General features: G+C 39.4%; 1 protein-coding gene across 2 annotated transcripts; it reads right to left on the minus strand.

Moving 5' to 3' along the window:
* Positions 1-246: 246 nt before the first annotated feature.
* On the minus strand, positions 247-12,159 carry LOC111854627 (kynurenine--oxoglutarate transaminase 3). 2 transcript variants are annotated; one of them, XM_023832784.2, is made up of 14 exons: positions 12,070-12,159; positions 11,640-11,740; positions 11,455-11,552; positions 10,698-10,842; positions 10,062-10,211; positions 9,896-9,982; positions 9,683-9,808; positions 8,065-8,185; positions 7,896-7,972; positions 5,715-5,804; positions 5,390-5,576; positions 4,103-4,176; positions 3,917-4,003; positions 247-3,420 (listed from the first exon to the last, which is right to left on the minus strand). In XM_023832784.2, exons 2-14 carry the CDS (start codon positions 11,736-11,738, stop codon positions 3,355-3,357), a joined length of 1,407 nt encoding a protein of 468 aa, XP_023688552.1. In that variant the 5' UTR covers positions 11,739-11,740; positions 12,070-12,159; the 3' UTR covers positions 247-3,354. The 2 variants fall into 2 exon arrangements, with proteins under 2 accessions (XP_023688552.1, XP_023688553.1); XM_023832785.2 differs by having other exon boundaries at positions 12,026-12,094.
* Between the last annotated feature and the right edge of the window lie 707 nt (positions 12,160-12,866).

The following is a 12,866-nucleotide window of genomic DNA, read 5'->3' on the forward strand; positions in this document are numbered from 1 at the left end:
AAATGGCTAAGCTGACACACTTTGACAGGCATAGTGTCATGAACATAAAGATCATTTAAACATTTCATTTGAGTGCTGAATAGTACTATAGGTGTGCACATAAATTCCAATGTCCTGAATAGCTAAAGATAATTACACCAATTATCATAAACAGATAAATGGCTCTTAGCTTCATGAAAAAATAAACTAGTACTATAAGATTGTCTAAGGCCAGTAACATTTCAAATAATTTATGGGCTTCATATGTGTTTATTCAATACCACCATGTTTATTGCAGATTAATATCTTCAAAATCGATATATCCACCCATTCATCCATCCATCACCACATATCCATACAGGGCTGTGGTGAATCTGGAGCCTATCAGAGGAAGCAGAGGTAATGAAGCAGGACGCCCATTGGATGGGGCTCCAGGCCACCACAGCCGACCACAGCCCACAGGCACATACACCGGGGGAGGGGGGGGGGGCAATGAGCAGCACAAGCCACTTCACATGCAGAAGCTGTCAATCACTTAGTTCCTCTATAGACTCATGTAGCAGATATGGAGGAAAGAATTAATCCCTTTACTACCTGGCAGAACGCACAGTAATATAGCCAGCTAATTCATCCAATGGAAACAGGTTACCCCATCAAGTTACAGTACTGCGAAATGGTAAACCGTAGTCAAGAAGAAAGTAAAATTCTCCCTTATCACCATTGTGAACCACAAAAAAACACTAATATTATTACTTATGACAACTACATGTTAAATATGACAGCAGTAAATAGGAGAAAGAACTTAAAATGAACTATGAATGAATACTTCAAAGCAATTCATACGTTAAAAACAGACATTATTTCTTAAGTATGCATGTAGTCATTTTGAGAATTCAGACATCGGTTACAGAGCCTGTAATTACAGTGAATATAAGAAGTCTGCACACCCCTGCTAAAATGGCAGGTGTTCGTACGTAAGAAAATGAAACCAAGATAAATCAAGTCAGAACTTATCCCACCTTTATTTAAAAATTTCAATCTACACCAAACACCAGGCTGCATAAATGTGCACACCCTTTAATAATGGGCTGTGGGGAGGGGTAGCGAGATGAAAGCCTTTAATCAAAAAGAAAAACATCCTCGTCCAGTGAAACCTTGCAAAAAGGTATATCCACTCTCCCACAACTATGTGTAAAAATGCATTATGATCTGATGATGTGATGTGGCCATCATTTCAAAAGGTAAGTTTGGCGCAAAAATAACAGCACATCATCAAAAGACCACCACAGCCACAGTGAAGCATGATGGAGGTAGTATTGTGCTTTAGGGCTGTTTTTCTTCAGCTGGAACTGTGCCTTTCTTCAAGGTGAATGGAATCAGGAATAGCTCCAAAAGTCAGTCTATTCTGGTACAAAGCATTCAAGCATTTGCTAGGAAGCTGAAGATGAAGAATTTCACCTTTCAGCATAACAACCCAAAGCATACCTCCAAATCAACAAAACAATGGCCTCACCAATTAGGATCAATGTTATGGAATGGCCCAGCCAGATATCAGACCTTAATTCAATTGAAAATCTGTGGGGTGACCTGAAGAGAGCTGTACAAAGGAGATGCCCTTGCAATTTCACAGATCTAGAGTGGGCAGAAATTGCCAAGTCCAGATGTGCCAACCTGACTCTTGCCCAAAAAGGCAGAGTGCTGTAATAAAATCAAAAGGTGCTTCAACTAAGTATTAGTTTAGGGGTGTGCACACTAAAGCAACCAGGATTTGGAATGATTTTTTCCACAGTCTGGTGTGTTTTCAACTTCTTTGTATAGGTTGCAATTTTGCAATAAAGATGGAATAAGTGATTTGTCTTGGTTTCATCTTTAAAATCACACAAAAACCTGCCATTTTGGCAGGAGAGTGTACACTTTTTATATCCAGTGTAACTTTAATGCTTTAGCAGACGTACACTCACGGAGCACTTTATTAGGAACATTATACTAATACTTGGTAGGGGCTCATTTTGGTCTCAAAACAGCCTCTTTGTGGCATGGATTCCACAAGATGTTGGAAACATTCCTTTGAGATTCTGGTCCATGTTAACATGATTGTATCACACAATTTCTTGTCAGCTGTGCATCCCTGCTGCAAATCTCCTGATCTGTCACATCCCAAAGATCTGGATTCAGATCCGGTGACTGGGAAGGCCACTGAAGATCACTGAACTGCTTGTCACGTTCATGAAACCAGTTTGAAACAGATTTTGCTTTTTACATGGTGCGTCACCATGCTGGAATTAGCCTTTAGAAGACGACCATGTGGCCATGAAGGGAGCACATGGTCAGCGGCAATATTCAGATAGGCTGTGGCACTCAAGTGATGAACAACTGGTATTACCGAGCTCAAAGCGTGCCAAGAAAACATTCCCCACACCATTACTGTACACCACCACCACCAGCCCCGACTGTTGACACGAGGCTGGGTGGATCCATGAATGCTGACGCCAAATTCTGGCCGTGCCATCTGTGTGCCACAGCACAATTCGAGATTCATATGACCTAGCTATGTTTTTTTGAGTCTTCCACTGACCGGTTTTGCCGATGCCTGTGCCCCATCTGCCTCAAGGTTCAAAGCGTTGCACTTTTCTGCTCACCACAGTTATACATAGTGGTTTCTTTTGCACTTATATCGCACAGCACAATCATTGTAGGCAAGTCACTTATGTAAATATTATGTACAACTGAATATATTTCATATATTTTTTTATTATCTTCATATTATATATTTTGCCCTTTTTCCATGTTCTTATTCTCTTATTATGCACAGCTGCTTGGAGTGACCAAGGTTACATTTCACTACATGTTGTATGTGTACAACTGTGTATGTGACAAATAAACCTCTTGAATCTTGAATCTTATCAGAGTTCCTTTAGCCTTTCTGTTAGCTTGAACCAGTCTGGCCATTCTTCGCTAAGATTTATCATCCATATTGCGTTTCCATCCACAGAGCGGCAGTGTTCGTCACACCATTCTGAGTAAACTAGAGATTATTCTGTGCAAAAACCCTAGATGATCAGCAGTTACAGAAATACTCAAAACAGCTGTCTGGCACCAACAATCAAGCCACGGTCAAAATCACAGAGAACACATTCTTCCCCATTCTGGTGTTTGATGTGAACATTAACTGAAGCTCTTGACTTGTATCTGCATGATGTTATGCTCTGCGCTGCTGCCACATGATTGGCTCATTAGATAACAGCATGAAAAAACAGGTGCATAGTTGTTCCCATTAAAGTGCTCAGTGAGTGTACGTCCACATGCTTTTATAGCTGTACACTGACAGACTAAAACACATACATTCAGCTGAATGAACTTCCTCAGGCTGCTCTACTATACAGAAGGACTTTGATTCCAGTTCTTCAGTATAACTTCTGCTGCATCCAGAGTGCTGTCTTGCTGCAAAAGTGGAAATATCTATGTAGGAAACTGTGGCATTAAAACAGAACAGCTATTCAAGATTGACATTCTGCCTTATATAAGTCTTGACATGTGATAGAAATTGTATAATGTAATATTTTACATCCTATTGGTTCTCGTTTAATTCATTAATCATTATCATGCTTTTGATAACTACAGAAGCCATTTCAAAGTCATTCATTCATTCATTCATTCATTCATTCATTCATTCCTCAGCAATGTACAATGGACAAAACAGGGTCAAGGTTAAGGGCCTTCCTCAAGGGATCGATGGTAAAATCTCTCTGCCGACTACGAGATTTGAATTAGTGATCTTCTGATCGCGGGCACGGGGTCCTAACCCCAAGAGTGGGAGAATCTTATCTGGACAGTCAGTACAAATTGGCAAACTTCTCTGGGAAAAAAAACACTCACCAAGGATGCCATTTCCTTACAACTCTTTTGCAGAACATATTTCAGTCAGTTCAAATGTTACCTTGATGAAGCACAGACGAATATATTTCTCAAACTGCCTCTTGGACGCCTCCCCACAAAACGCTGTCACAGGAATGGAAGCCAATTTCTAGATAAGAAAAGAAGGTTTGTAAAGATTTTATATTACTAAAGCCAGTACCAAGGACAAAATTTACAGAACAGAATACAAAAAAACAATGCTGTGTACCTTCTCACTGATCATCCACTTCACAAACTTATAGTCATATGCCTCATCGTCACCCATGTGTGACAAGTCTTGGTCTGTTTCCAAAGAAAACAGAATGGAGTATTTATCACAAGAATTAAGGTATTCCAAAGAAAACAGAATGGAGTATTTATCACAAGAATTAAGGTATTCCATTAAATGCTTCATGCACATTGCCCAAAGGACTATATTGGTAAAATGGATCTTCACAATTTCCCTGTAATATGTAAACAGCCTAGTGAAAGTAACAATTATCAAAACATTACCCATTTACAGCAGCAACACAAAATACTTGTCCCAGAGCATCATCATGAACAGTAATGCACACTTTTAAATACTGAACAGCATGGTAACAGACAGTTAAATGTGTTTTTAATAACAGTTTTTTGCCTTTTCATGGCAATTGATCATGAGCTCCCTGCCAAAAACCCCTCAGTTCAATTCAGCTGGCCCTAATTATTCTGATTGTTTTGGCATGTCAGACATTCTAAATTAGTATTTACTGAGCAGTAAACTGAGAAGAACAAATGTGAAAATATTCAGGGCTGAAAAACAGACACTCAAACTCATCACCCATGCAAACTGAAGAGCAAACGTCACTCACCCACATGTAACATTTTTGAGAAAATCAACTTGAACATTTAATATTAATTTTCTTTGTTCAACAAATTCATCATCCTCCATTTCTGTTTACTAAATCTGCATTGGTATAGTTCTCAAATAAGCACCATTTCTGTGACTGGGTGAATTCTGTAAAAATCACACTTCAAATAATTCTATGTACTGTAATTTCACAAAAAGACCATATAATGCTGTCAAATGCAACTTGCAACTCAAAACTGTAATAAATTGTATTTTTTATACAAGAACTACAGCAAAAAGTAAAAAAAAAAAAATTAATTGTAATAACAAAAATGTGGTATTTGGTAATTATTTCAATTCTGATTCTGCTAAGCAGGAAGTCAGTTCCTTCAGCTGTAAAACTCCTTTAATGATTCATTTATGATGATGATTATTATTATTGTTGTTAAATTAAATCCACCTTTGAATCGCTTATGCAGGACAGCAATATTATTACTTTACTACAAAGTACAGTACTTTTCTATATGATAGTTATTTGTATCTAGAGCACTGATATTTTGCAGGCGGCACAGCAAATCCAACACTGGAACACCATGGCCAATAAAAATGAATGGTTTGGGTAATGAAATATTACAAAATATGAATATTCAAACAAATCATTGAACAACCACCAAAAACTATTCATACTTAATGCAGTGACATCCACAATCATGAAGTAGCCTCCGTCGGGGATGACGGGAGACATGCCTGCAGTCCTCACGATGGCAGCCATGCGGTCTCTCTTTCCCTCCAGCTCCATGGCCAAAGAGGAAAAGTAACAGTCAGGGGTTCCCATGAGCTTAGATTCCCGGAGAAACCCCTGAGCCACCGCCTCCTACAGGGCAAACAGAAGAATGACACTTCTTTAAAGGGGCAAGTCAATCACGGTTAAATTCAGATATACAGAACCTTACAGTTCTACTTAGGCTATTCAACACTTAATGCAACACCGACAACAAATATAAGAATATACCTGTAAAGGAGTGGGACAGGTGTACAGGGTATTCTGCATCACTGTTTGAAGGTGTTTAATCAAATGATCAGGGCCAATAGACCAACCGAGCTAGAAACAAAAAAATGTATACAAATTAGTTGCATATAGTCTCATAATGATTTAAAGGAAAATTTTACAAAAAGTACAATAAACAAACAAGTTTAATTATGGTTGAGATTAATACTTAAACCCATGTGATGGGAAAAATAACAAAGTTCCATAATAAACATTAAATGGACTACGGACCCCAAGTTTAAATGGACTTCATCTTCATTCACTTACATTTAGCCCAGATCACTATAAGTCCGACAAGTTATCCAGCTAAGAAAGAAATCCTGCTTCATGATACAGGCCCCCAGTTGTATTTCCCAGGGTTCTAATTGACAGAGCTATAGACCAATAAAGAGCTGAGTCCCCCCTAACTAGTTCCAGGAAAGCAGCGCCATTTTTGTCCCCAAGTGGCTTCAGAGGGCAAAATGTCAGCATCGGCCAGTTGTGAAAGAGCTCTCTGACAAAAACACTTATATTTTGCACTCGGAATATCATAGAAAGAACATTTTAACACAGATTTATTCCAGAGACACTAGAGAATCCAAAGATTCCCAACTGGGTAGGTCCTGAATAACCCCTGGTAATCACTGTAGTCAGACAGATGGGACTTCAGTGTTAAACAGGTCATGCTTTTAAGGGTTTCAGAGCCAAAAACCAAACCAAAGCTAAATTCATTTAGTAAAAGTTAGCAGTCAGCGGTTTTTAAGTTTTGTTAGCTTACACATTTTTTTTTTGTGGTGTATTGATTTAGCGGATTAGTTTTTATCAAAGCTACCTTTTCGGTTAGCTGTGCCCAGTGCTGTTTATGACACAGTAAAACTGTTTTTGTAAAACTTAAAACTGCTGAGCTCGGGGGGGAGGTTATCACAAGATTTCAAAATCCCAGAACTGTACAGCAAACAAAAATGTTTTTGAAAACACTGTATACCACAGTATAATGTCCAGACAGTTTGAAGGCATGCAAAGGCCTGATGTCAACCCAGCTGACTGCCCAGCCCTACACATCACCCAGCCCTATGAGAGGAACTTGACCCTAAAGGTGAGCGGAATTTAAGTAGCTATAACTTAAATGTACTCCATTATTAATGCACATTCTTCCTCTGATGCATTTTGTCCATTAACCTCTGAGCATTGTAGGTTAATCTGTATTGATCTAGTTTTATACTAAAATGACTGATTGCCAAATTACCCAGAAGTGGGAATTTAACCTCTTCATAAAAACTGTCCCATAACAGTGAGACCACCAGTATCCAACATACAATTACAGCAGTAAGCACACTCATTTAGAACAGGTAATTCTGAGTGCTGTGCTGAGTCATCCAAAAATTCATGATACTAATTCTAATACTTAGTTACTTCTAGTACTTACTAGTTACTTATTTGATCCTGCTTGTGAATTAATTTCACAGGAGATCGTGGATTTTGAACTACACCCAGCTACACTTTTTGTATACTTGATGATTATTATTGATAAAGAGCTAGAGGCAATCAAATTACTTTGCATTTCTCAGTGGGTCAGATGATCCCTTATAACAGCCTGATTGCATCATGATTGTTGCTCATTTGTGTTCGCAATGTATCATTATCTACAGATAGTTCTGTGGTTCAATTACATTTTAGGCCAGGGCTCTTCAAATCTTAACCTCGATTCAAAATCCAGGCCTTGTTTTCAGTTCTCCCAGGTAGTTAGTTTAATAATTACTGATTCTGATTGGCTACAGAGGCTTCACACCCGGTTCATAGTGAAGGAAGGCTGAAAAATCAGCAGTGCTCTGCCTTTTTTTATAGTATACTATTGTGAAAATGTAGGCAGACGTGTCTAAAGCTAAAGGTTCTTCAAAGAATACAGATCAAAAGCCTTTTGTTGTCTCTTAGGTCTCCATAAGATTTGTTCATACTGTCTCATGTGTCCCATGGAAATGGGGCAAAGAGAGAATTTCCCCATGAGAATGAATAAATTATCACTATTCTACTTATTCAATTCTGTGTTTTGCATGCATCTATATATTACATTATCAACCATATCTAATAAAGACATAGGCACAAATCCCTGTTTTCCCTGAAGCCAAAAATGCCTTTATGCAAATATGCAAAATTTTCCGCACTAACCTTCCATCCCGTGACACTGAAGGTCTTCCCAGCGCTGCCAATCGTAACTGTTCTGTCCCACATCCCAGGCAGAGTAGCTGTCAATATAGAAGGCCAGATGAACCGTTATATATTCTGAGACAGGAAGAGAAAAGCTGTAGTGTAGGTATACTTCAAAGCATAAAAATACCTATTTTTGTGTGGGTGTGGCCCTTGTACACCAGCCATTCATAGACTTCATCACTGAAGCACAGTGTGTCATACTTGATGCATAAATCACTGATCATATGCAGCTCTTCTTTAGTGAATACCTAACAGAGGGACAAGATGAAAGACTTGCCCATATACATTTATAATTTCCTCATATATACTGCTCAAAAAAATTAAAGGAACACTTTTTAATCAGAGTATAGCATAGAGTCAATTAAACTTCTGGGCTATTGATCTGGTCAGTTAAGTAGCATAGGGGGTTGTTAATAAGTTTCAGCTGCTTTAGTGTTAATGAAATTAACACAGGTGCACTAGAGGGGCAACAATGAGAGGACCCCCCAAACAGGAATGGTTTAACAGGGGGAGGCCACTGACATTTTTCCATCCTCATCTTTTCTGACTGTTTTTTCACTAGTTTTGCATTTGGCTACAGTCAGTGTCAGTACTGGTAGCATGAGGCGATACCTGGACCCTACAGAGGGCGCACAGGTAGTCCAACTCCTCCAGGATGGTACATCAATACGTGCCATTGCCAGAAGGGTTGCTGTGTCTCCCAGCACAGTCTCAAGGGCATGGAGGAGATTCCAGGTGACAGGCAGTTACTCTAGCAGAGCTGAACAGGGCTGTCCGCCTGTAAAATTCTTCTTTGACTGCCATTAGGTATCAGGATGAAATCCTTGGACCCATTGTCAGACCCTACGCTGGTGCAGTGGGTCCTGGGTTCCTCCTGGTGCCCGATGCCCGGCCTCATGTGGTGAGAGTATGCAGGCAGTTCTTGGAACATGAAGGGATTGATACCCTTGACTGGCCTCCACACTCGCCTGATCTAAATCCAATAGAACACCTCTGGGACATTATGTTTCGTCCATCCAAAGCCTCCAGGTTGCACCTCAGACTGTCCAGGAGCTCAGTGATGCCCTGGTCCACATCTGGGAGGAGATCCCCCAGGACACCATCCGTCTTCTCATTAGGAGCAGCCCCGACGTGGTCAGGCATGCATACAAGCACGTGGGGGCCATACGAACTACTGAGTATGATTTTGAGTTGCTGCAATGAATTTTTGGCCAAATGGACGAGCCTGCCACATCATTTTTTCACTTTGATTTTTGGGGTGTCTTTGAATTCAGCCCTCAGTAGGTTGATAATTTTCATTTCCATCAAACCATTACCCAGTCCGTATCACTATAGATATCCAGTATGATTTTTTTTCCCCCATTGAGATCTGATGTGTTTTCAAAGTGTTCCTTTAATTTTTCTTGAGCAGTGTACTTTCTGTAATTATCAGTATTTTACTGTTTATCCATTTGGCACCTGATCACTACATTACAGACAACCATGAAGAATAATGCAGTCACCAATTTGACTTAAAAAACAGTCAAGACCACAAAGATAAAATACGTATGAACAGAAAAACAGAAACTGGACCTATTAAGATTGGACTGGACATATAAACCTAAAGGTGCAAGGGAAACAACAACTGTTAAATTAGCTTTGCAATGGAAATCATGAATATGTTCCTTACCGTCAAAGTCTAAAAGTTACATTATATTCACATGTCTCAGCAGTGAAGCGGCATAAACCAAATACTTTTCACTCACCTTCCCTATAGGATTGTTAGGGGTATTGATTATGATGGCCTTAGTCTTGGAGTTAAATTTACTTGCTAGTTCATCGGGATCCAGCACCCACTGCGCGCTGGTGATGTTTGCTTTGTTTTCCGAGTTCTGAACAGTGGAGAAACACACTTGGAGCTGTAGTCTGTGTCCAGTTTATACTTATGGCATAAATGTACAAACACCAATCATACTTACTAGTCTTAAAGGTACTAGAAGAGGTATCCCTCCAGCCATTCGCACCATAGGTACGTAGCAGTCAAAGAAAGGCTCAATGATTATTACCTACAACAGAGACATGCTGAGTAGAAGGCACAGGCAAATGATGTGACGATAAAAACCTGCAGCATGATGCATCCCTGACCTCATCTCCTTCTTCTACAAGACCTTGTATGGCACTGAACAAAGAGCCATATCCTCCAATAGTGACCAAAATCTCACTAAAGGGGTTGATGTCACGGCCATACACCTTTCCGTAGACCTGAGACAGTGCTTTGACTAGAGATGGGTGTCCCTGAAAAAAAAAACATAAATAAAATTAACCAACAAATAATCTTAGTACATAAATCTGCATGAACGAACACGGACTTAAAACTAAAAATACATGTGTCTGCAGTACCCAAGTACCAAAATAAATGTAAGGATTTAGTCTGAAAATAACATTTGCATTTCTTTAGCAGACGCTTTTGTCCAAAGCGGCGTACTATTGAGAAAGCAAGGTCAGTCAGTCCCTGGAGCAACTGGAGTTGAGGGCCTCACTCAGGGGCCCAAAGGTAAAATTCTGCCGACCCTGGGATTTAAACCGGTGACCTTTCAGTCACAGGTACAGCATCCTAACCTGCTGAGCCACCACCCCATAATTAACCTGACTATAAGATATCTCACACAGAAGCATAATATTCACTTCCTGCTCATGTCCATCATACAGAAGCATCAGAATGACTCACTGGTCTTACAATAACAAATGATTTGAACTGAAGCAGCTTGGGCAGGATCTTACAAAGCCTCTGGTGTACTGATTCATCCTGTCGACTGCTACTGCTTGTGCCAGGCCTTCTTTTATATAGGAAGGTGGGGGAATATCGGGGTATCCCTGGCCCAAGTTGACAATGGAGGGGTCTGCTGCCACAGAAGTGAGGGCCACCCTGACGACGGATGAATGAGAGGACAGACATGCAAATCCCCAGAATAATAACAGCCAAACATCACTAAGTGATCTGTTGTCAGCATTTTAAATGCTGGCTGAACCAATAATAAATTCACTTTATATCTATACAGTGTCATTCCACCCATTGCTCTGCATTTATAAACACACTAAGCGCACTGTACACACAGAAAAGGAAAAAACATTAATTAGAAGACACCAGTGACCTGCACTACGAAGCAGGGTTGCTGGCTTATCGGGGTATCTTGTCGGATTTAAGGTACCACAGTTTAAATGGACTTCATATTCGTTCACTTACATTTTGCCCAGACTACCTTAAATCCTTCAAGTTACCCCGATAAGGAAGTTACCCTGCTTCGTACTACAGGCCCACAGAAGAGATGTATGAAAACTCCTCAGGTTTGACCAGTAGGGGGACAAATGAAAAAAGGACCACCTCTTGGGGTCAACTGGCCGCCTGCCCCAAGGGTATGCTAACCATACAGTATATAAACATAAACATATAAACATAATTACACTGCAGAACAGCATATATCTCAGGATGGCAACACATATGGTGTTAGAACGCAGCCAAAGATGCTTCTACACTCACCAAATGTTCTTATCCAAACCCTCAATTCTTTTTGAATTTTTATGCCTAAAAGATGCCATGTCACGTTTAGAGGAATGCGTCTGCTGTCCGTAGGTGATCTAATACAAAACATAATAAATGGAATTAATAACCAAATACCAAAGTGAATAATCATTATATTTTTACATTGCATACTTGTAACTTACTCGTAAAGGAGAAACTTGTAAATATCCAGCTAAAGGTAAACGCAGTAGAGGATATTTAGAACAGAAGCATCTAAGTGCAATGTTCTGTACAATGTTCATGTCTGCAAGATAGAAAATTCACATTATTATGTGACGACATGATAAGTGGAATTAACCAGTAAAAAAAATCAAAGTCAAAATTGAGATGCAATTTAAATTGAGTGTAGTTAATATTGCACCTGTGAGGAATACAGAACGCAATGACCTTAACGCTTATTTGTAGTGTCCTAGTTATTAAAAAAAACGTATGATTTTCGGTTTCAGTATTACAGTTTTAAGATAACATCAGAATGTTACACAGAACAGATTATCGTGTAATTAATTGTGGTTATCTTGTAATTAATTACTTTTAAAGCTTTAAGTACTGAAATTGGATCGCAATCTAGCGCACCTTCCTGACTGTCTTAGGACGCGTGACCCACACCGGAAGAAGGAGCTTGGTATGTCCAGGAACCCCGGAAATGACATCACTGGGTCACGCATATGAAGGCGGACCGCTGCAGTTCATGTGTTTCCTTGTCGGACTGTCGTGTTGGTAGGGCGGATTTATAGTTATGTATGGAAGTCTATGTTATTTATTGCAATGCGGTAATAAATGGTTTTAGACTTTAAAAAGGGGAAGTACTAACGTTCTGATGTGTTGTCAAAATTTATAGTGTAGCAGGTATAAAGTGTACATCATTATATTTAGTATGGTGGAGAGTTACTAGATCGCGTTTATTGTGATCATAAACTGCACTTAAAACTTCCCAGGATTCTCCGAAATTGACCGAATTGAGAATATGTTAAGCGGTAATTAGAAGGCAGTACTTATTAGTAAGTGTCGTTACTCGATTTTCCCCCGGAGTACAGTACTCTGTGGGTTCGATAAATGTAAGATACTAAACGAAATTCTATTTACTTCACCTAATGCCAAAGACACTCAAAACCCACGTTATGGTTGTTTAATTTCAGCACTGCAATATAGTTATCCTTAAAATACCATTATACTTTTGTGTTTAACGAGTTGTCAAAAAACATGCAATGTCTTTCAGAGCAAACTGTCACTCCATGCAAAGCTTTTACTAGTATTTATATTATACATTATGAATGCATGTATTTGTTGGACAATGATAATAGTCTACAGAGAAGAGTCACATACGTTGAAGTCAACTAGTATGAGGGAGTTCATAGTCACTGAAAAGCAGC

Source organism: Paramormyrops kingsleyae, chromosome 1 (assembly GCF_048594095.1).
Source record: "Paramormyrops kingsleyae isolate MSU_618 chromosome 1, PKINGS_0.4, whole genome shotgun sequence".
In the NCBI taxonomy this organism is placed as follows: domain Eukaryota; kingdom Metazoa; phylum Chordata; class Actinopteri; order Osteoglossiformes; family Mormyridae; genus Paramormyrops; species Paramormyrops kingsleyae.

What these genes read in the sequence shown, in the direction of transcription:
- LOC111854627 (XM_023832784.2), bottom strand. Translation starts at nt 11,738, where the DNA reads ATGAACATTGTACAGAACATTGCACTTAGATGCTTCTGTTCTAAATAT. An exon ending in CTAACAATCCTATAGGGAAG is followed by an intron (nt 8,186 to 9,682) that starts GTGAGTGAAAAG and finishes TCCCTCTGTTAG; the next exon opens with GTATTCACTAAAGAAGAGCT. An exon ending in AGTGGATGATCAGTGAGAAG is followed by an intron (nt 4,004 to 4,102) that starts GTACACAGCATT and finishes TTTCTTATCTAG; the next exon opens with AAATTGGCTTCCATTCCTGT.